Source organism: Peromyscus eremicus, chromosome 18 (assembly GCF_949786415.1).
Source record: "Peromyscus eremicus chromosome 18, PerEre_H2_v1, whole genome shotgun sequence".
Lineage (NCBI taxonomy): Eukaryota > Metazoa > Chordata > Mammalia > Rodentia > Cricetidae > Peromyscus > Peromyscus eremicus.
Genome location: NC_081434.1, coordinates 31,844,463 through 31,867,427, shown reverse-complemented (window position 1 = coordinate 31,867,427; position 22,965 = coordinate 31,844,463). Strand labels below are relative to the sequence as shown.

The window sequence follows — 22,965 nt, the reverse complement described above, 5'->3', positions numbered from 1 at the left end:
GGGGCACCCTTTGCTACTCTGGGATTCAAACGGCAAACTGACCCTGAGCTGTGAGTCAGAACTGGATTTTGCTAGTCTTAAAAAAAAAAAAAAAAAAAAAAAAGGGGCTGGAGAGATGGCTCAGAGGTTAAGAGCACTGACTGCTCTTCCAGAGGTCCTGAGTTCAATTCCCAGCAACCACATGGTGGCTCACAACCATCTGTAATGGGATCTGGTGCCCTCTTCTGGCCAGCGGTCATATATGCTGTATACATAGTAAATAAATAAATCTAAAAAAAAAAAAAAAGATAGGACCTCACATCTTGGCTGGCTTTGATCTTGCTAGGCTGTTGAGGGTGACCTTGAACTTCCGATCCTCCTTCTTCTTCCCGAGATTTCAGGTGTGCATTACCCTCTCTGGCTTATATGGTGTTAGGCATCACCCGGGCCTCCAGGCTTTCAAGGCAAGCCCCCGGTTAACTGAGCTATATACCCAACCCTTGCTGTCCTTCATCAAGATTACATTTTCACTCTCTCCTTCCATACCTGCATGATAGGATACAGTCACAGTGGCTTTTTTTTTTCCTGAGACCCGGTCTGGCTGTCCCGGAACTCACTATGTAGACCAGGTTAGCCTTGAACTCATCACAAAGCTCCACCTGCCTCAAAGGGCTGGAGTCAAAGGCAGGCACCACCACATCCGGGGATACCCACAGCTTCTTACAGGGAAGTTTCTTTAAAAGAAATTGGGAACGGGTTCCTGGTTTCTAAGTGTTGTGTTCCATTAAAAGGAAGCAGGAGTCCTTAGAAAAAAGGCCGATTCCAGAGCCAGGGCCGGAAGCGCAGGGAAGCCTTGTCTTGCTTGATTATGTCTGTGTCTGAAGCCACCAACCCCGTCCTTCTAGAAGCTCAACCCGTCAACTCCCGTTCTCAGACACCTCCTTCTCGTCTTCCCTGTCTCGTAACTGTATGGGATTTTTCTTGGCTCTCTGACCTCGGCCTTTTTTCCTCTGCTGCTTCCTCTTGGGCAATCCTGGCTAAGCCGGGTTTCGGTTGTTCTCTGAAGGTCTGTTTCTGAGTGCCTTCATGTGTGAGCTGTAGTGATCACAGGGACTTAGAAACTGCCTTTGCTAAAAGCACAACTTCCTCCCTGGGCCTGAAAGAAACTAAAAGCAGGTTGGGGATTTAGCTCAGTAGTAGAGCGCTCGCCCAGCTAAGCGCAAGGCCCTGGGTTCGGTCCTCAGCTCTGAAAGAGAGAGAGAGAGAGAGAGAGAGAGAGAGAGAGAGAGAGAGAGAGAGAGAGAGAGAGAGAGAGAATGACAAAAGGAACTAAAAGCAGAGTGTAAGCCTGGCTTCGGGGCTTTCATTTTACATCAGCCTTCTTCATCTCGAAACTGTGGGTCAGACTTCTGCCTAACCCTTCATGTAGGCATTTTCCCCCATCTTAAATAAGATCTCTTCTGCCATCTCATGGCCCCCTGTCTATCTTCATGACCTATACCCCCCCTATATACAGACATATACATGAAAATAATAATTTAGGGTTCATACAGGAGAGAGAATGTACACAATTTGTCCTTTTGAGTCTGGTTTGCTTACTATAAAAGAGTGACTTCGTAGAAAGCTGTTAACCTTTCTGTCTCACCTCACTTCAAGACTGAAGACATCCAGGTAAGAGGGACTGGGGCATCTCACTGTCAGCCTCTGGACTGCCCTGTCTCACACCCTTACAAGGTAATTGAAAGCTTCCCTAAGTCGTCTCTAGCTTCCAATCCTGGACCAGCGAAGTCTCACAGAAAGATCACACCACAGTGATATCACCACTATCATCTTCCAGTCAATAAGGCCCCATCCAAAACACCTTGCAGAGCCAGACCTGAGACAATGACCAGCCAGATACTTTTTACTTTGACTAACATTGTCCCCTGCACTGTTTCTCTGTTTAACCCAGAAATTCAAGACAGGCTGAGATGTTTAATATCCATCCTCCTCCAACATAGCTTAACTACCTAGTTAACTAACTAATTAACTAACATAGCTAATTAAAATCATTTCACCCAGATCCTCAGAGTTGAACATTTGCCCTAGGGTGGTGAGTTACATAGTGTCTTAGTCACTGTTCTATTGCTGTGAAGAAACATCAGGACCTAAGCAAGTTATAAAAGTCCCCAACCTTTCATTGGGGACTTGCTTACAGTTTCATGAATGCCATGACACTGAGCGTGGTTGGTGGCAGGCAGGCATGGTGATGGAGCAGTAGCTGAGAGCTCAAATCTGATCCCCAGGTTTCAGGCAGAGAGACAGACAGACAGGCACACACACACACACACACACACACACACACACACACACACACACGGGGGCGGGGAGAAAGGGAGAGAGACTAGGCCAGGCTGGGCTTTTGAAACCTCAAATCCCACCCTCAGTAACGTATCTCCAACAAGGCCACACCTCCTAATCCTTCCTAAACAGTTCCACTAACCGCGGACCAAACTTTCAAATATATGAGCCTATGGGACCATTCTTATTCAATGACCACATAGATACACAAATAGTTTAAATAGACAGTCACACAGACAGATTCAACACGGTTATCTCCCTGAACTGCAGAACTACATAGCCCCCCATTTGCCTCTTAATTGCTGATATCTCAAAGATAAACTGAAGACAATCCATTCTCTTCCCCATTATTGACACTACCAACATCTGCTTGTCCAAGGAAGTAACTGAAATAATCCTTCTCCTTCTTCTAGCCCGGTCTCCCCTTTCCTCCTTCCTCTTTTTGTCTTCCTTTGAGACAAGGTCTTACTATGGTTAGCCTCAGACTCCTGACCTTCTCACCTCAGCCTCCTAACTAGCAGGAAACTATACTTAGTGCCTGTGTCCTTCAACCAGAGGCTACCAGGAAGACATGTGGAGCTCAGCAAGTGAGCTTCTCACTGAACACAGCAAAGGAGAGCATGCAACCTTGAGGCTGCTCAGGAGAATATTTGCCGGAAATCCATTAGATCATTTGGGATCAGGTTGGGCGACCGTGTACAACATTTAAGGAAGCAGGCTTGGCTCCAGATTGGATACAATCAGGGAACAGGAGGATTTTATGACTGAAAATCACAGACCTTATCTCCAAGGAGGGCAGTGTTGGTTTGAAAGAAAATGGCTCCCAAAGGGAATGGCTCCTTTAGGACGTATGGCCTCATTGGAGTAGGACCGACCTTGTTAGGTAGGTGAGGAAGTGTGTCTGTGGAGGCAGGCTTTAAAATCTCCTATAGCTCAAGCCACGCCCAGTGAGTCAGACCACCTCCTCTTACCCGCCTATCAAGATGTAGGACTCCAGACCATGTCTGCCTGCACGTCACCATGTCCCACCATGATCATAATGGACTAAACCTCTGACCTGTAAGTGAGCCACCCAATTAAATGTTTTTCCTTTATAAGAGTTGCCGTGGTCATGGTGTCTCTTCACAGCAAAGAGAAACCCTGACTAAGACAAGGGCAAACCAAAGGAGAGCTGTGAGTGGTGGAGTAGTGGTACTCATTGTCCCTGAGAGGAGGACATTAATTATCTTGTGGTTGGCACAGCGACTCTATTCTTATCTATTCTTTGGTAGATTGTGAAATGAACTTATGTTGTCTCAGTCCACTTCAGGTCCCAGAGAAGGTGCTCAGATGTTGGGATTCTATAAGATCTTTAGGCCCAACAGGGAAGACACAGCCCTCACTGTGAATGCTGGGTCATCTGGATGTGAAGAGCTGTGTGTGTGTGTGTGTGTGTGTGTGTGTGTGTGTGTGTGTATGTGTGGTGTGTGTGGTGTGTGGTGTGTGTGTAGTGTGTATGTGTTGTGTGTTTATTTGTGTGTATTTGTATGTGTGTGTGGTGTATGTGTGTATTTGTATGTGTGTGTGTGGTGTGTGTGGTGTGTGTGTGTATTTGTATGTGTGTGTGTGGTGTGTGTGTGTATTTGTATGTGTGTGTGTGGTATGTGTGTGTACTTGTATATGTGTGTAGGGGGTGTGTATGTGTGTGGGGTGTGTGTGTGTTTGTGTGTGTGTATGTGTGTGGGGTGTGTGTGTGTGTGGTATGTGTGTGTGTATTTGTATGTGTGTGTGGTGTGTGGGGTGTGTATGTGTGTGGAGTGTGTGTGTGTGTGTGTGTATGTGTGTGGAGTGTGTGTGTGTGTGTGTGTGTGTGTCCACGTCCCCCACCTCACTAACCCATCACTCATGTTCATTCCCACATGGATTAGTTGTCAGTACTGCTCATTCTACCCTGTATCTCTGAAATCCAGCTCCTCCTAACCCTTCGTGCTGTTTCCCTAACCCGGGCCACTGTCAGCTGTCACCCTGATCACTACATCCGCCATCTTGCCCCTGTTCCAGCCCGTCCTTCTCTCTCTGCCCGTTAGCCAGAATGAAGTTTCTAAATATGTCATCCCTTGCTAAAATTCTTCCTTGGTGGTATCGACAGCTGTGTTCTAACATTGCATGGCAAAAATAAAAATCAGTGTGGTTAGCAATGCAAATAAACTTTCTCCTTTCTTCCCCGAAAGGAATCAAGAAGGGCAGAAAGTGGATTTGCATAAAGAATCATCTGAATTTAGAGCCTATTTTGATATTCTGATTCCCTCTTAAGAAATTATGACTCATTGAGAATCCACTGGATGACATGACTACTGAAAAAAAAAAAACACAACAGAACTTTAATGTGTCATTGGCACCGTTAGTACGAGTAGAGTGTCCTGAGCAAAGAAACGGTGCTCAGTTCTGGATAACATGTTTTCAAAGATGTGATTAAAAGAATGAATGAATGTATGGGCCCAAAGAATGGGAGCCAAGAGAGGGGAGGTTTGGAGAACATGTCATATGGATAACCAAACCAGGAAAAAAAATAATGAAAAAATATAAAGAAATCTGACCAGTGGTTTTTAATATCTAAAGAGCTGTTATTTGTAAAATGGAGTCTGTTTCGTTTGTAGTTCCAGGGGCAGCATCAAGTTTGAGAATTACAAACCATAGGGATACTGTAAGACGAAGCGCTAAACCATCTTAATAATAAAAAACCCGGAGCCAAATATTGGGGTGAATTCTGAAAGATCAGAGAAGCAGAACAAGCCACAGCCACCTCACCCCGACAACTCCTCATCGGATCCTGTTTCCACAAATCTTCAGACTGAAAGCTTCTGAGTCCTCATGCAAATGGATCTCAGCTGAACTGTCGCTAAAAGCCTAAAAGCTTAAAAAGCCTCTGGTTCCTGGTCCTCACACCTTATATACCTTTCTGCTTCCTGTCATCACTTCCTGGGATTAAAGGCATGTGTCTTTCCCAAGCAAGACATGAGATCTCAAGTGCTGGGATTAAAGGTGTGTGTCACCATGCCTAGCTGTTTCCAGTGTGGCCTTGAACTCACAGAGGTCTGGATGGATCTCTGCCTCCCAAGTGATAGGATTAAAGGTATGTGTGCCACCATTTTCTGGCCTCTATGTTTAATCTAGTGGCTGTTCTGTTCTCTGACCCCAGATAGGTTTAGGGTACACAATATATCACCACAGGATACTGCTTTCACCCCAAGCAAACACTTTATAACAAGACTGTCTACTAATGGAGTTAGCTTCCTGTAAAGGGCACAGACTTCTAACCATTGGAAGTGTTTATACCCCTAGAGAGGAACAGGGTAACGTGTGCAGACATCAGTGCAGACCATAACTGTCTCTGTGGAGTCCGCTGGCTCCTTCTATCCTACGTGGGAACCACAGTCAATTTGCTATACTTGAGCAGTAAGTGCCTTTACCCACTGAGCTGCCCCATTGGCCCGACTTTCTCAGACTCCAAGAGCCAAGGAAATAAGAGGATGAACTGATCAACAGATTAGGTCAAATTAAAATGTTTCTACAAACAAAAGAAACAATCAAAGAAACAGCTTGAAGTCCTAACCTACAAAATGAGAAAATAAAATCTTACTCATTTGATGAGGAGCTAATATCTAGAGTATATAAAGAACTCCAAAAAAATCAAACAAGAAACAATCCAACCAACTAGTGAGCAAATGAAGAGAGGAGATATTGACCAACTGAAAAAAAAAAATGGACGATAAATACATGAAAAAAAATGTTTGCCATCCTTAGCCCTCAAGGAAATGCAAATCAAAACTACATTGGAGCTGACCAAGATCCCACACCTATAATCCCAGCACTCGGGAGGCAGAGGCAGGCAGACCTCTGTGAGTTGAGGCCAGCCTGGTCTACAAAGTGAGTTCCAGGACAGCCAGGGCTACATAGAGAAACCCTGTCTCTGGGTGAGGGCAGGGGGAAGGGGGGAGATAAACAGTAACGAATATTGGCAAGATAGGAAGAAAAGTAGCCCTTAGTCTGCCAGTGAGAGTAAGGATGAATCTAACCCTATGGAGAGTAGCGTGGCAGCTTTCTGTAAGAAGTTACAAAGAGAACTTCTATATGATCCAGCCCTACAACTTCTGGGTATATACCCCTAAAAGAAAGTGAGTTTACCACACTGTCCTCTGATTTTTTATCCACCATTGTAAGTCACATTGCATTCTAATCTGGAATGGAAGAATTCTTAAAATGCAGGTTTTAACAATATCATACAAGTTAATATCTCCAAGTGCTCAATTTATATCTTTAAAAAGCTGGGCCAAATTGGCTTCTTGCAGGGCTATCAAATGTACCCAATGGAGCTTTTCTTCACTGTAAGCACTGCACTTCAGCATGCAGTCCGATGTTTATCTCCCAAATTATCACATAACAAAGAGGATGAGCTAATTGCGTTAGCCTTTCCAAAATTTATCCTCTTTACTAACTCACTCAGCGTGCTCCTTGGTACACTATACCTTTAGTATGCTCGAACCAAGAACATGACTGACATTCTGGGGCAAGCTCCTGAATTCTGATAACTATAGAATATTTTCATGTCATGGCAGCTGAACACATCCAGTTGTGTTCTTACAGAAAAGAATTCAAACCATGTTGACTGTCATGCAATTTTTTTTTCACTTTTGTGTTGCTTAAAGTTAGTTGTATTTGGGGCTGGAGAGATAGCTCAGTAGTGGTTAAGAGCTTGCCACTCTTTTTGGGAACCTGCATTCAGTTTCCAGCACCCACATCTAACAGCTCACAACCACCTATGACTCCAGTTCTAGGGGATCCAGTGCCCTCTTCTGGCCTCTTTGGGAAATTCATGTATGCACATGTGCACATACACATATATACACACACCCACAAATAATTATGATTATTTTAATTTATATTTTTATTTTATGTGCATTAGTGTTTTACCTGCATGTACATCTGGGTAAGGGTGTCAGTTACAGAAACTAGAGTTACAGATAGTTGTAAAGTTGCCCGTGTGGGTGCTGGGAATTGAACACAGGTCCTCTGGGAGATCAGCCAGTGCTCTTAACCACAGAGCAACCTCTCCAGGCCCCATTTTCTTTTTCAATGTATACAGGTTCTCACAGGAGGCCAGAGGAGAGTATCATATTCCCAGAGCTGGAATTATAGGTGGTTGTGTGTTGCCTGAGTGCTGGGATCTGACCTTAAGTCCCCTATAAGAACAGCAAGCACTCTTCCCTGCTGGGCCATCTCTCCAGCCTCCCAAAATATTAATTTATATATTTATAAATTATATATATGTATATATAATGAGATCTGGTACACAGTTAACAGAGTGCTTGCCAAGTACACAGGAGGCCTTTAGTTCTTTAGCACAACATAGGACCGGGTGTGATAATTCTTACCTATAATTCCAGCACTCACAAATGGACAGAGGATGGTCAAAGTTTGGGGCAAGCCTAGAACACATGAGACCTCATCTTAAATGGAGAAGATCATATACAGATTATAAGGAGTGTGTGTGTGTGTGTGTGTGTGTGTGTGTGAGAGAGAGAGAGAGAGAGAGAGAGAGAGAGAGAGACAGAGAGACAGAGAGACAGAGAAATTGAAAACCAAGTTTCTTTCAAAGTTAAACATGAACCCCAACTCTTCCTTCCCAAGAGAAATTAAAACATATGTCTACACAAAAACCTGCACACAAACATTCGTGGGTGTTTTGTTCATGAAAATCCAAACCTAAAGACAACTCAGAAGCCCGTGGACCGGGGAATGGATAAACAGACTGAGGTAGATCCACGTAAGTAATGCTGCTGAGCAGCTGCGGTAGTTTGCACGAGACTGGCCTCGCAGGCTCATGTATTTGAATGTTTGGTTCCCAGCTGGTGGACTGTTTAGGAAGAAGGATTAGGAGGTGCGGCCTTGTTGGAGGAGAAGTATCAATTGGAGCGGGATTTGAGGTTTCAAAAGCCCACGCCAGGCCTAGTCTCTGCTCTCTCTGTCTCCACCTTGTGGATAGGAAAGGTCTCAGGTACTGCTCCAGCACCGCACCGACCTGTCTGCGGCCAAGCTTCCTACCATGATAAGGGACTCACCCTCTGAAACTGCAAGCAAGCCCCGCCCCCCTCAATGCGATCTTTTATAAGCTGCCTTGGTCACGGGGGTCTCATCACAGCAATAGGAAGATAATTAAGAGAGCAGTAATAATTATCTTACAAAGTAAACTAGTACATGAAATAACGTGGATGAGTCACAAATATCATATATACTACCTGGAAGAAAAAAAAACAGGCACTGGGTCATACCCTGAAATTCTAGTTGTATAAAATTCTAACTGAGGGCTGGAGAGATGGCTCAGGGGTTAAGAGCACTGACTGGTTCTTCCAGAGGTCCTGAGTTCAATTCCCAGCACCCACATGGTGGCTCACAACCATCTGGAATGAGATCTGGTGCCCTCTTCTGGCCTGCACTCATACATGCTGTATACATAATAAATAAATAAATCTATAAAAAAAAATCGAATTGATAGTGACAGGAAGCAGATCGGTGGTTATTTAGGGCTGGAGGTCAGGGGTGATTGGCAGCTGTAACTTTGGGAGATGACAAAATGTTTCTCCGGATAAGGTGGTGATTATACAGATAGATACACTGGTCACATCTGTGCCTTTAAAACGTACATTTTATAATGTACAGTTACACCAACGAATGTGGATTTAAAAAGAATTTTCCATGATCCACCCTCCTTAACCAAACCCTGGGCTCAGCCTCTCAGCACTGCATAAAACCAGATGCAACCCTGGTTTTGTTTATTTGCAGATCGTTTTGGTAATTATATTAGAAGTTATTTCAAATTTCTATTTAAAAAAAAAAACCCAAGAAATCTTTTTTTTTAAGCAATGGGATTATGTATGCCTTTAATAAATAAAACAGTTTGCTAACTCATAGTGTTCATGAGCGTATGATAATCAATTTGACTTCATCTTCTGGAACTCAAACGTGTACAACTAAAATTAGAAAATATTCCTAAGGTCCAGAGCTACCCAAAGGGTCCAGAAGCTATCCAAAATGAAGGAGAAATGGCATGGCATCTTATTGCTTTTCTTCTTTTTTTCCATTTTTTTGTTTTTCGAGACAGGCTTTCTCTGTGTAGCCTTAGCTGTCCTGGAACTTACTCTGTAGCCCAGGCTGGCCTCAAACTCAGAGATCCACCTGCCTCTGCCTCCTAAGTGCTAGAATTAAAGGTGTGTGCCACCACCACCCAGTCTTATTTTCTTTTCTAAAAACACTTGTAATTAGGGCTGGAGAGATGGCTCAGGGGTTAGGAGCACTTGCTGCTCTTCCAGGGGACCCGGGTTCAATTCCCAGCACCCCCATGACTCATGCCTTCTGTCACTCAGGCTCCAGGGGGTCTGACACTCACTCTGGCTTCCATGGGAACTGTGTCCACACACACAAATAAAAATAAACCTAAAACTACACTTGGAATTAAAGATGTCTCCCAGAACATATGGAAGCCGTGTTTATGTCTTGCATATGAATATTATCTCCGTTCCAATGTTACTAGGCGATTAGCTGCAGGCAGGTAAAGTCAGGGAAACATACAAAAGACTTTTAGGAAGCAGCTTAAAGACTGCAGATTCTATGCCCAAGGAAACAAACAGATACACAGTCTCAAAACCCTCTTGTCTCAGGAATTTTGTAGGTGCATTTCCATCCCGAATCCCACCCGGGCTCCTTACATCAACGTCCTCTGTGCCCGGGCAGCTGCTTTTACAAAACTACATTCGGATGATGAAGACACCAGGCAGTGTCAGATAAGGAGCCCAGTAACACACATCACCGGACCAGGTCATCCATTCCAAACATGAAAGTAGCGTTTAGTGTAAAAACAGACATTCATCAAGTGAGCACACAAGAAGATGCCCAAGTGCCCGGCATGGTGGTGCACGCCTTCAATCTCAGCACTCGGGGAAACAGAAGCAGGTGGATCCCTGGAGTTCAAGGCCAGCCTGGTCTACACAGAGCAAGCTCCAGGCCCTCTAGAGCTGCAATGGGAGACCTTGTCTCAAAAACAAAAACAGCAAAAAGAAGATGCCCAACACTGTGGCTGTGAAAAGGCTCGGTGGGCACAAGTGCTTGCCACGCAGGCCTGCTGACCTGACTCCCCAAGTTTGTCCTCTGACCTTCACACCACACCAGGGCACACGTGAAGCTACACACCACACATACACACATACACACATCACACATCACACACACACACATACATACACACATACACACATACACACATCACACACACATACACACACACACACACATACATACACACCACACACACACACACACACACCCCAGGAGTGGGGACTGGTAAATGACGCAGGAGGTAAAGGAGAATGCCATCAAGCCTGAGTTCAATACCCAGACCCCACATGGTAGGAGAGAATGGAACATCCATCCTCCACACACCAAATAAATGTTTACAACAACAAAAGATGGAAGAAAAAAAAAACTACTGGAGGGGACCAAGTCCCCAGCTGTCTTGTCCCCATGGTCCAGCTGCACTTCCCCACAGTCCCAAGATCCACTTCCAACAAATTCCCATCGCTGGCCTCCATGGCTGACAGATTCTGTCCCTGGAAATCAAGTCTTAATTGACGCATCCTCTTACATTGTCTCACTGTGACTGAATCACTCTCCACTGAGTCCTCAGCTTCTTAGGATGTGCTGGGGGTTTGGGAGACCTCAAGGACGAAAGTCACAAAGCCCTCTAGGACGTCCTTGTGTTAGATGAGGCGGTGACTCAGTGGTACAGTGCTTGCCTAGCATGTGTAAGAACCTGAGGTCAATCCCCAGCAAAATAACACACACACATATACACACACACACACACACACACACACACACACACAGACACTTAAAAAACCAAGTACAAGGGTTCTGTGGTCAAGAGCACTGGCTGCTCTCCCAAAGGACTTGAGTTCGATTCCCAGCACCCAAATGTCAGTTCACAGCTGTCTGTAACACCAATCGCAGGGGATGCAAGGGCACCAGACACCCACGTGGTACACAGACACACATGCAAACAAATCACCCATAAAATAAAACATAAAATAAAAATATAAAATCTATTTTAAAAAGAAAGGGCAAAAAAAGTTAACGCTATCTTTGAGTGGATCAATATTTTTTACAGGCTCAGTTTTTACAAATGATAGTGAATTACATCCACAGTTGGAAAATGATGTCATTAGAAAAAAAATAAGTAGCCCTGTGGATAATACCAAGGATATTACAGACCTTTGCTGTTGTCCAACTAAAAAGCAGGTTTTCTCACATCCAGCAGTTATATAATATTTCATGATATGCTGTGGAATAATGCTTTTGTACACTGGTTTAATAAAATGTTGATTGGCCAGTAGCCAGGCAGGAAATATAGGCGGGATAAGCAGAGAGGAGAATTCTGGGAAGAGAAAGGCTGAGTCAGGAGACACTAGCCCACCATCCAGGGAGCAGCATGTAATGGCACACAGGTAAAGCCATGGAACACATGATGACATACAGATTAACAGAAATGGGCTGAGTTTAAGTGTAAGAGCTAGCCAGTGGTAGGCCTGAGCTAATGGCTAAGCAGTTTTAATTAATATAAGCCTCTGTGTGTTTACTTGGATCTGAGCGGCTGTGGACCGGGTGGGACACAGCAAAACATTCAGCTACAATGATACACTGGTAGAATGTCTTCTAGCAGTGGTATTTATTGAACCACTCCTTCTCAAGTAGGAATATTCAAATTCTCTGCCAACCCCAGGGGACGCGCTCAGGCTGAACGTAATGCCACAGTGCCCTCTGGTGGTTTTGCCAAGAATGTGTTCTGCAGGCTGAAGTACCACAACCCTCTTCACCAGTTAGGGAACTGACAGGCTTTCCACAGAGCTGCATTTAAAGGAGCATCCCATGTGTCTAAATGCCCACTGAGACCCATCAGTGGTGTGTCATAGGAAGGGCAGTGAGGAGCTAATGGCTCTGCCCCTGCTATGGGAGAGGTGGAGAGAAGTCAAAATCAGAAACACGTGAAAATAAAAATCCTGGTAACTATATTAATCTATATTTTCAGTGCATTGAAGTCTAATTTTCCAAAACACTGACATGTGACAGTGTGACTCTGGCCTTCTAGAATTCTGCACTGTTTAGAAGAAATCACCCCTGGACTGATGGTAGCATGGTTTTTTTTTTAATGATTTTTTTAATCACTTAATTCGACCTACAAGTCGTTTTTCCATATTTATAACATATATTGATCTTTGAAATTTTTTCAATATGGAATCAACATAATTTGGGGGAGGGGTTTGAGACAGGGTTTCTCTGTGCAGCTTTGACTGTCCTGGAATTCACTCTGCAGACTGCTGGCCTCGAACTCACAGAGACCCACCTGCCTCTGCCTCCTGATCGCTGGGACTAAAGTTGTGCGTCACCACCAACCAGCGTAAATGTTTTCAATATAGTTTTGTTCAGTATAAATTTGAACAAAACTAATCTGATGGGTCTCAGTGGGCATTTAGACACATGGGATGCTCCTTTAAATGCAGCTCTGTGGAAAGCCTGTCAGTTCCCTAACTGGTGAAGAGGGTTGTGGTACTTCAGCCTGCAGAACACATTTTTTTGTTTGAAAGTTAGCAACACAGTTGGTAAGTCTGTGTGTGTGTGTGTGTGTGTGTGTGTGTGTGTGTGCTTTGTGGTTATATTTATTTATTTGTATTGAGTCTATGGGAATTTCACATCATGCATCCCAATCCCACCCACCTCCCAGTTCCTCCACATTCACCCCTCACCCTCATAGTGCTCCCCCACCAGGAAAACTAACAATAATGAAAATACAAGATAACCATTTTTAAAAAGAAGAAAAATAATTTAAATAAATAATAAAAATACAAATAAGAATACCAATTTCAATTAAATACAAACCATTCAACAAGAAAAAAAAAGCAAACAAACAAAACAAAATAAGAGGGGGGAAAAAAAGCGAAAGAAAGCAAAGACTTGGCTCCTCTGCCTCTGCCTCTCCATGGCCTCGGCATTGGTCTTGGTGGCATTGGGAGCTGCCGTGTGTCATGCAGTAGACCGTTTTGTCTGAACAGCTTTCCTCGCAAATGTTCATTGTGTAATGTGTTTTTGGTTGGGTTTAAGGCCTCTGGCCTCTGGCAGACCATCAACCCCGGACCCCCAAGGAAACTCCTGGGACATCTGCTGTTGCCCATGTAGACCATGTGGCCATGGTTCGGCAGAACCAGTCCCTTCACACACTCCAGTGGGTCACAGACGGGGTAGATGTCGGGGTGTGCCAGCTCAGTGCCCTGGATGTGTGTGTACCTGGGAGGCTGCTGAGTTGGTCAGTCTGGGCCAGTGGGAGAGCACTCCCCTCAAGTGAGGGGCACTGACAGCTCCCCCACGCCCATGGTGAGGGGTGGGGCCAGCTGTCCCAGGTATGGGGGTCCAACTCCCCTATTAGGGGTGGGGCCAGCTTTCCCAGGTATGGGGGTCCAACTCCCCTATTAGAGTGGGGCCAGCTTTCCCAAGTTTGGGGGTCCAACTCCCCTATTAGGGGTGGGGCCAGCTTTTCCAAGTTTGGGGGTCCAACTCCCCTATTAGGGGTGGGCCAGCTGTCCCAGGTATGGGGGGTCCAGCTCTCCTATTAAAGGTGGAACAGTGGGGCTGAAGAGAAGGCTCAGAGGTTAAGAGCACTGGCTGTTCTTCCAGATGTCCTGAGTTCAATTCCCAACAACCACATGGTGGGTGGCTTTCAACCATCTACAATGAGATCTGGTGCCCTCTTCTAGCCTGCAGGCCGAACACTCACTGTATACATAACAAATAAATACATCTTTTTTTTTTCCAAATTCTTTTTATGAAGCCACCATTACCCTGATACTAAAACCAGACAAAGATCCTCCAAAAAATGAAAATTATAGACAAATATCTCTGATGAATACAGGTACAAAAATACTTTCAAACCAAATTGAAGAACACATGAAAAAGATTATCCACCATGATCCAGTTGCCTTCATCCAAGAGATACAAAAATGGTTCAATATACATAACTCAATAAATGTAATCCACCGTATAAACAGAACACAAGGTCAGAAACCACACAATCATCTCATCAGATGCAGAAAAGGCATTTGACAAAATCCAACATCTATTTATGATAAAAGTTCTGGAAAATCTAGGGATACAGGGGACATACATCAACATAAAGAAGGCAGTATGGAGCAAGCCCACAGCCAACATCATGCTAAATAGAGAAAAACACAAACTGTATACAATAAAATCAGGAGCAATAAATAAATAAATCTTTTTAAATAAATAAATAAATAAATAAATAAATAAAGGTGGAACAATAAATAAAATAAATAAATAAATAAAGGTGGAACAGCTTTCCCATGCCAGCATCCTCAGAGTCTGTTATCCTGGGGCCAGCGAGGGGCGGGGCCAGTGAAGGGCGGGGCCAGCTCAGTGAGGCCCTTGTGCTTGAACTCATGGTTCATCAACACATGGTTCCCATGGCCCCTGTGGTTAACACGGGCAACAGACACCAACACAGACCCCAGCTGCGGCAGGACCTCTGACCCAGACATGGCCATCAGCTGCAGCTTGGGCCTGGATGTCACAAGGACCCCAGGTGGCAGCCTAGGCCTCTCAGATGGGCATGGGCCCAGCAGCAGCGTGGTCCCCATCCTCCAACCAGTTCCCAGGTGGCAGTAGAGGACCCGAGCAATCTCACAGCCCCAATGGCAGCAGGATCCACATCCCTCAACACTCATCCTGTCGGGGGTAGGGCCACTGACCCAGACATGGTCCCTGACCAAAGCTCGGCCCGGAAGTCAACATGGCCCTGGGTGGCAGCACAGGCCACCCTGATCTGCATGGCCCCAATGACAACATGATCTTCGGACAACATGGCCCCAAATCATGGCCCAGACCTCAGGTATCCACATGGTCTTCACTGAGAGCCATGGATATCCGCACAGACCGGGCTACATGATCTCTCCACTGCTCCGGGTGGCAGCCCAGGCCACTCAGATCCAGATGGCCCCTGCTATGGCATGGACCTTGGACACCAACGAGGCCACATGTGGCAGCCCAAGCCCCGGGAATCCTCACGGCCTTCGATGGTTAACCGGAGCCATGGACATACACACAGACCCCAGCTGCAGCAGGACCACAGACCCAGACATGTCCCCTGGCAGCAGCCCATACCTGACATCACCATGGCCCCAGACGGTAAGCAGGCCTCCCACATCAGCCGGTTCCTGTCTCCTTCACCTCTACAGATCTGCCTCCCTCCAAGGCACAGGGACCTCTCCCTCTCCCTCTCATACCCATCTGCATATCTGTTAACCATAATGGCACAGGACGTTAGCTTTTTCCCACCTACCCAGGGCAAACTACCCTGGGCAGTGTGTGGATCCATCAGGTAAGTATTTCTGACTAGCTTGTATTTTTGTTGTTGTTGTTGTTGTTGTTGTTGTTGTTTGGTTTTTCAAGGCAGCTTCTCTGTGTAGTCTTGGCTGTCCTGGAACTCACTCTGTAGACCAGACTGGCCTGAAACTCACAGAGATCCGCCTGGCTCTGCCTCCTGAATGCTGGGATTAAAGGCATGAGCCAGTATACCCAGCTAGATGGCTCAGTGTTTAAGAGCATGTACTTCACCGCCAGAGGACCTGAGTTCAAGTCCCAGCAACCATTTTGGGTGGTTCACAACTGCTTTTAACTCTAGCTCCAGACCACAGCCTCTGTGGGCACCTGCACTCACGTGTACACACATTCACACATAATTAAAATAATTAAAAAATAAAATAAAATAAGGTAGAAGCAGGTGGATCTCTGTGAGTTCCAGGCCAGTCTGATCTACATAGAGGTCCAGGTCAGCCAGGGCTACTAGAGAGACTCTCTCAAATAACTAAATAAATAAAACAGGAAAAACAGACTTTAATGTTTCAAAAGGAAAATAATATCAAAGTGGGCTTCTCTAAATAAGAACCTCAAAGTCAGAATCAATATAATGAGAAACACATTGATATCTATGAAAGGGTGTTTTTATTATTTTCTTACATAACATCTTAATGAATACACCATTTGCATTTTCTCAGCTGCCAAATGAGACAAAAGCAAAATTTCCTCGATGCTTGGAAAATCGAGAGTCATCACCTGTCTTTGGGGGGATCCGGTTTCTTACGGCGCATGTGATACCTTGAGAAGAAGAAAATATTATAGGTAAGATTATTCCAATAAATTAGTATTCCTGGTAGACATCTTAAATGTCTGTGATTATTTTGCTATTTTTATTAGAATTATTTGAAAAAAGTCAATAAAGCTTCATAAATATGCTATTACACACTTCTCAGACATTTCTTAGTAATAAGCCACAACCCCATTACAAAAACTATTTTCTATAAACTAAACATTCTGGAAAATCTCCTTTCAGATCTTGAGGACAATTTCATAACCTGAATTATTGGTCTTGAATTAAAAATGGATGCTTACCTTTAAAGAAACTATATATCATAAACATGTCTATAAAAATTTATTTAAGCCGGGCGGTGGTGGCGCACGCCTTTAATCCCAGCACTCGGGAGGCAGAGCCTGGCAGATCTCTGTGAGTTCGAGGCCAGCCTGGGCTACCAAGTGAGTCCCAGGAAAGGCGCAAAGCTACACAGACAAACCCTGTCTCGAAAAACCAAAAAAAAAAAAAAAAATTATTTAGAAGTTTATTTAGAATGTAATTATTCTCCTCAGAACAGAGGCCTCTTAAACCGTAAAATCATGTCCTAATGTACAGACGACTTCAACTAATAATGTTTACAGAAAAATGCAGGCTGTGACCAAGAATGCAAGCTGCGAACATCCGAATGTCCAGAGTTCCTTTGCTCACTTTGGGGATCACAAATACGCTGAAAATGGTGGGAACTGCTCCAGGTGCAGACACAGCAGACTCAGGCCTGCGGCCTCCACTCTCCCCCAGCGAACTGTGGAGAAGTGGTATGGTGAGGCCAATCAACTCTGTGTGCTCCTGATCTGCTCCAAAGTGTCTGCGACCAGAAGTACTTAGGATTTTCAAATGTTTGCATATACAGCACAAACTATCTTATCTGTTTTGTGTTTGTTATGTCTAAACACAAAATTCATTTGTATTTCATATGTGCATTATACACACAGTTTGAAGGTAATTTTATGTAATATTCTTACTGTGACTGCAATCTGACTGTGACCCTTAATACTGAGTTCATGAAAAACAACAACAACAGAGTTCAGTACAGAATTTTCCACTTGTGGAATCTGGCCAGTGCTCAAACAACTTTCAGAGCCAGGAGTGAGGGCCCACTTTAATCCCAGCACTTGAGAGGCAGAGGCAGGTGGCTCTCTACATGTGTGAGGCCAGCCTGGTCTACATAACATGCACCACTACATCCAGCAGATGCTTGTATTTCTAAAAACAACAAAAAATCCAATACTGTTTACAGTCACAATGAAAGGACTTATTGAAGATAAATGTATACATTGCAACCTACACAGGAGTTCAGAGCTGAGTGTAGTGGTACCCACTGGGAGTCCCAAGTACTCAGGAAGCTGAGGTCGGAAGATAAGTGTGAGGCTAGTTTGGGGAACATACAAGACATATCTAAAAACCAACCAACCAAACAAACAAAAACCCAAAGCCTCAGTCTTGAAAACACATACATATAAGTAACATATGAACCAAGGTTTTATTTTTATATTTAAATAAATACATTTGTAACAATACTGAAAAAAAGTCATGAATTTGAAATAAAACAAGTACTATATAAGAGAGGGTTTGGAGGGAAGAAAGGGAAGGTGAAAATGATGAAATTTTATTACAACCTCAAAAAACAACAAAATTATTTAAAAAAAAAAAAAAAAACCCAAAAAACCTTAAAAAATGCTCCTTAAAAAACCATTACGCCGGGCAGTGGTGGCGCACGCCTTTAATCCCAGCACTCGGGAGGCAGAGCCAGGCAGATCTCTGTGAGTTCGAGGCCAGCCTGGGCTACCAAGTGACCAAGTGAGTCCCAGGAAAGGCGCAAAGCTACGCGAAGAAACCCTGTCTCGAAAAACCAAAAAAAAAAAAAAAAACATTACAAAAAATTTCTAGCCAGGGGTGGTGGCACACACCTTTAACCCCAGCACTCAGGAGGCAGAAGCAGGCAGATCTCTGAGTTTGAGGCCAGCCTGGTCTACAGAGCAACTTCCAGGACAGCTAGGACTACACACACACACACACACACACACACACACACACACACACAAAACAACAACAACAAAACTCACTTGAAAGAAAAAAAATTCTAGAGATCTAAGTAAATGGAAAATGTATCATTTTCATAGATGTAAATATCCAGTTTTGTAAGGCATCAACTAACCTGAAACTGACCTATAGACCAAATGTTATCATATGTAAAAATTGCAGAAGGCTTTTTTTTTTGGTTTTTCAAGACAAGGTTTCTCTGTGTAGTTTTGGTGCCTGTCCTGGATCTCGCTCTGTAGACCAGGCTGGCCTCGAACTCACAGAGATCCACCTGGCTCTGCCTCCCAAGTACTGGGATTAAAGGTGTGCACCACCGCCCGGCAGGGCTTTTTAAGGAAAAAGCTTTTTAGAGACAAGCTGACTTCAAAAATTTAGACACAAATACAAAAGACACAGGATTGCTGAGAGAACTCTGAAGAGAACAAAAAAAGTTAGAGGACTTCCTACATTTCAAGACTCACTTATGGTCAAGTAGATATATACCTCTACAGCACAAGGGAGTCAGGGCCAGGGACATGTCAACGGACATGTCAGCTTGACCCACTGGCTGGGGGGAGACAACGGTGGGTAGAGCTGGCCCAGGTGCTTCTGACACCAAGATGTGCTCTCAGGAGAGATTTGTGCTAGGGATTCAGACAGCACAAAGTTGAGTAGACAGAGCACAGCACTACCATACTGGTGGGCATTAATGACATTCACCTGCAGGGACTAGGGTATGAATGGAATACAGAGCTGTCCACTTTATACCTTACACACTTTAAAGGCAACACAGTATACCTCTAAAAACATTGTAAAGGACATTATATATCTCATTTTTAAATCATAGTGAGTTCTGTTCTTTTCATTGCTAGACCTTAAAAACTGTGAAATATTGACAAATCGTCCTATATATTGCTTGGATCTTAAGGAAAAATGGTTCACTGACGTCCAGAAACGAATACTTTCAAATGGTATACATTAATCAACAATACACATGTTGCACTCTACAAGAAAGATCAGTGAATAAGGAGCCTGCTGCACAAGCTGGCAATCTGATTCCATCCTTGGAACCTACACACACACACACACACACACACACACACACACATACACACACACCATGCACAAATGCTGATAATAAATACATTTTGTGTCTATGTCTATGTGTGTGTGGATAAACCTACAGACACTACGCAAGTATGTACTGAATGCTCTGACAGGACAATGACTCTAGGCGAGATTTTTTTCTTTATTCATACAAACTAGGATCTGGGGTTTTCTGCTGCGCTCTTTCTTTACTGAGAAGTATTGAGACAATCAATTCCACCTAATTAAAGTCTGCTTACAATTCAAAGTGCTTCACAATCCTGAGGGGAAAAGATATACTAGGAGATTACATTAATTAGCAGTCAAAAGCTAATTACTAGCAATAAGATTAAAGAAGTAAATAAGATTAAACATAGGTAAGATCCTAGATAACATGCTTGGTTTTAAGGCTCTGAACGGTCTCCTTGCCTTCAGTCTGTCCCCTTCCAGTGAAGACAGCCAGGGGATTTTCACAACTTCTGTGACTTGGTTATGAACAATGTTTACGAAGATTAAAACAATCTGGAATGTGCAGGAAGGAAGCACGTAATGAAAGCCAGAAGGGGAGCTCAAAACAGGCTGGAGCTCAGGTCTCTGGATGATGTGCAAAACTAAAAGGCTGGGAAGACAGCTCGTCAGAAGAGCGTCTGCCTCACAAGCCTAAGGACCCGAGTTCAATCCCCAGAACCCATGTGAACAGAACAACCATGATGGAACACGCTTGCAATCCCAGCACCGGGAGGTGGAGACAGGTAAGATCCTGGGGCTTCCTGACCAGCCTGGTCTAGGTGGTGAGTTCCAGGCTCCTGAGAGACTGCCCCACAGCAAAGGTGGACAGCTTCCGATGATGACAGTTGAGACCTGGTGTTGTCGTGACCTCTCCGAACACCTGCACACCTCCCCATAAATGAACAAGTAGATACTAAATCAACAACAGGGCTGGTGAGGTGGTACAGGCAGTAAACGCACTTGCTGTGGAAACCTGACAACATGAGTTTCAATCCCTAGAACCATGACAGACACATTAGTAGTGTGACATGCACGCATCCACACACCTGTCCACACACAACACTGTAGCACGAATCCTAATTGATCTTAATAATAAAAACCCGGAGCCAGTTATCAGGGTGAAAGCTGAAAGATCAGAGAATCAGAGCAGCCAGCCACTAGAGAGACTTCTTATCTCTAGGAATCCTCGCCTGAAAGAGCCCTGTCTCCTCCTGCCTTATATTCCTCTCTCTGCCCAGCCATATCACTTCCTGTCTCCACCTCCTTAGTGCTGGGATTAAGGTGCATGCCACCACTGCCTGGCTGTTTCTCTTTTAGACTGGATCAATCTTGTGTAGCCCAGGCTAGCCTTGAACTCACAGAGATCCATCTACCTCTGCCTCCCTAGTGCTGGGATTAAAGGAGTGAGCCACCATCACCTGACCTCTATGGCTAACTAGTGGCTAGCTTTGCCCTCTGATCTTCAGACAAGTGTTCTTTGTTAGATCACAAACGAAATATCACCACACAGCACTAATAATAACATAAAGACTTTTAAGTAAAAAGAAAATAAGAGATAAACAGGAGATGCACTATGGCCATGAATCGTGGCAACACCTCTGGGAATGCAGGATGATTAAAGACACAAAGCTGGGGGACAGCTTGTTAATTTGCTTTCATGAGCTCTAACTTAACAGTTGGAAAGACAGGTGGAAATCTAACAACATGCATAAACATGTGAGTACTAAGAAATAAAAACCAAAGAGGAGATTAGAACTTAAAAAGGAATAATTGAAAAACTGTAAGTTGGGAAGGAGCTGGGGGAGGTATGATCAGCACATACATGTATGAAATTATCAAAGAATAAATGTAAGAGTATTAAAATGGATTATCCTACCACAAACTGCTTATTCAAACACAATAAAAATTACATTAAAACAAATGTAGACTGTGTTGACCAAAACTTCTAATTTTTTTCTTGGAAAAGAGACAGACATATCACCTTTAGCCTGTAATCCCAGGACTCAGAAGCTGAAGCAGGAGGATTGTGACAAGTTCAAGAGCTACCTGGACTACAAAGGAGTTCCAGGACAGACTGGCCTATACAGTAATATCCTGTCTGAGAACAAAGCTGGCACGCACACACACACACACACACACACACACACACACACACACACACACTAGCTCTTACAGACAGACAGTTAAGTGAGGGGCTTGTTTAGACAGGGAGTGGGAGGGAGATAGACTGCTTTATTACAGAGAACCAAAAACTTTGGAGAAAGTCTAATTAAAAAGATTTTTTTTTCTGCAAGGAAAGCATAGAAAAGGCATGTTGGCTGCTGCCTGTGATAGTGGGAGCCGGAGGCTAGCCTTCTCCCACGATGATATAATCAAGAAACAGAGGGCCGGGCGGGCAGTGGTGGCGCACGCCTTTAATCCCAGCACTCAGGAGGCAGAGCCAGGCGGATCTCTGAGTTCGAGGCCAGCCTGGTCTACAGAGTGAGTTCCAGGACAGCCAAGGCTACATAGAAAATCCCTGTCTCACAAAGAAAAAAAAAAAAAGAAAGAAAGAAAGAAAAAGGGGAAATAGGTGGACAGAAAGATATGGGCCTGGGACCTGGCTCAATCATTAAGGTGCCTTCCATGTAAGCACAAGGACCTGGGTTCAAATCTCCATCATCTATGTAAACAGCCAGTCAAGTATGGCAGTGGACACTTGTCATCCTAGAACTGAGGAGACAGAGCCAGGAGCATCCCGAGGGCATACTAGTCAGCCAGTCTAGGTAACCAGTGAGGTCTGTCTCAAAAAGAATGGTGGGAGCTGGAGTGATGACTCAGGGGTTAAGAGCACTGGCTGGGGTTGGGGATTTAGCTCAGTGGTAGAGCGCTTGCCTAGCAAGCACAAGGCCCTGGGTTCGGCCCTCAGCTCTGGAAAATTAAAAAAAAAAAAAAAAAAAAGAGCACTGGCTGTTCTAGAGGACCTGGGTTCGACTCCCAGCATCCTTATGGTGGCCCATGACCATCTCTAACTCTAGTTGGAGGGGATCGAATGTCCTCCTCTGTAGACAGGAGATATTAACTGGATACGGACACAACTGGATTGACAAGTCAAGAAGTAAGTAATTTATTTCAAACCTTACAAGGTGATAAGGACTTAAATAGTCCAAGAAAATTATCAGCTGAGGCTGAAAGAAAATAGACTTTGGTAGAAAAGAAATTACAGGATGCACATGTGGATCAGTTAGATCCAGAGCTTGATTGTATCCCGG

At 44.3% G+C, this 22,965-nt stretch overlaps 1 protein-coding gene across 3 annotated transcripts in view; it reads right to left on the bottom strand.

The window, feature by feature from the left end:
* Positions 1-16,396: 16,396 nt before the first annotated feature.
* Mrpl42 (mitochondrial ribosomal protein L42) overlaps positions 16,397-22,965 on the bottom strand; it is a 35,165-nt gene continuing 28,596 nt past the window's right edge. For all 3 annotated transcript variants that reach the window (XM_059245676.1, XM_059245675.1, XM_059245677.1), the window contains exon 7: positions 16,397-16,566. In XM_059245676.1, the coding sequence (XP_059101659.1) occupies positions 16,521-16,566 (46 nt within the window). In that variant the 3' untranslated portion in view covers positions 16,397-16,520. The remainder of the gene's footprint in view (positions 16,567-22,965) is intronic.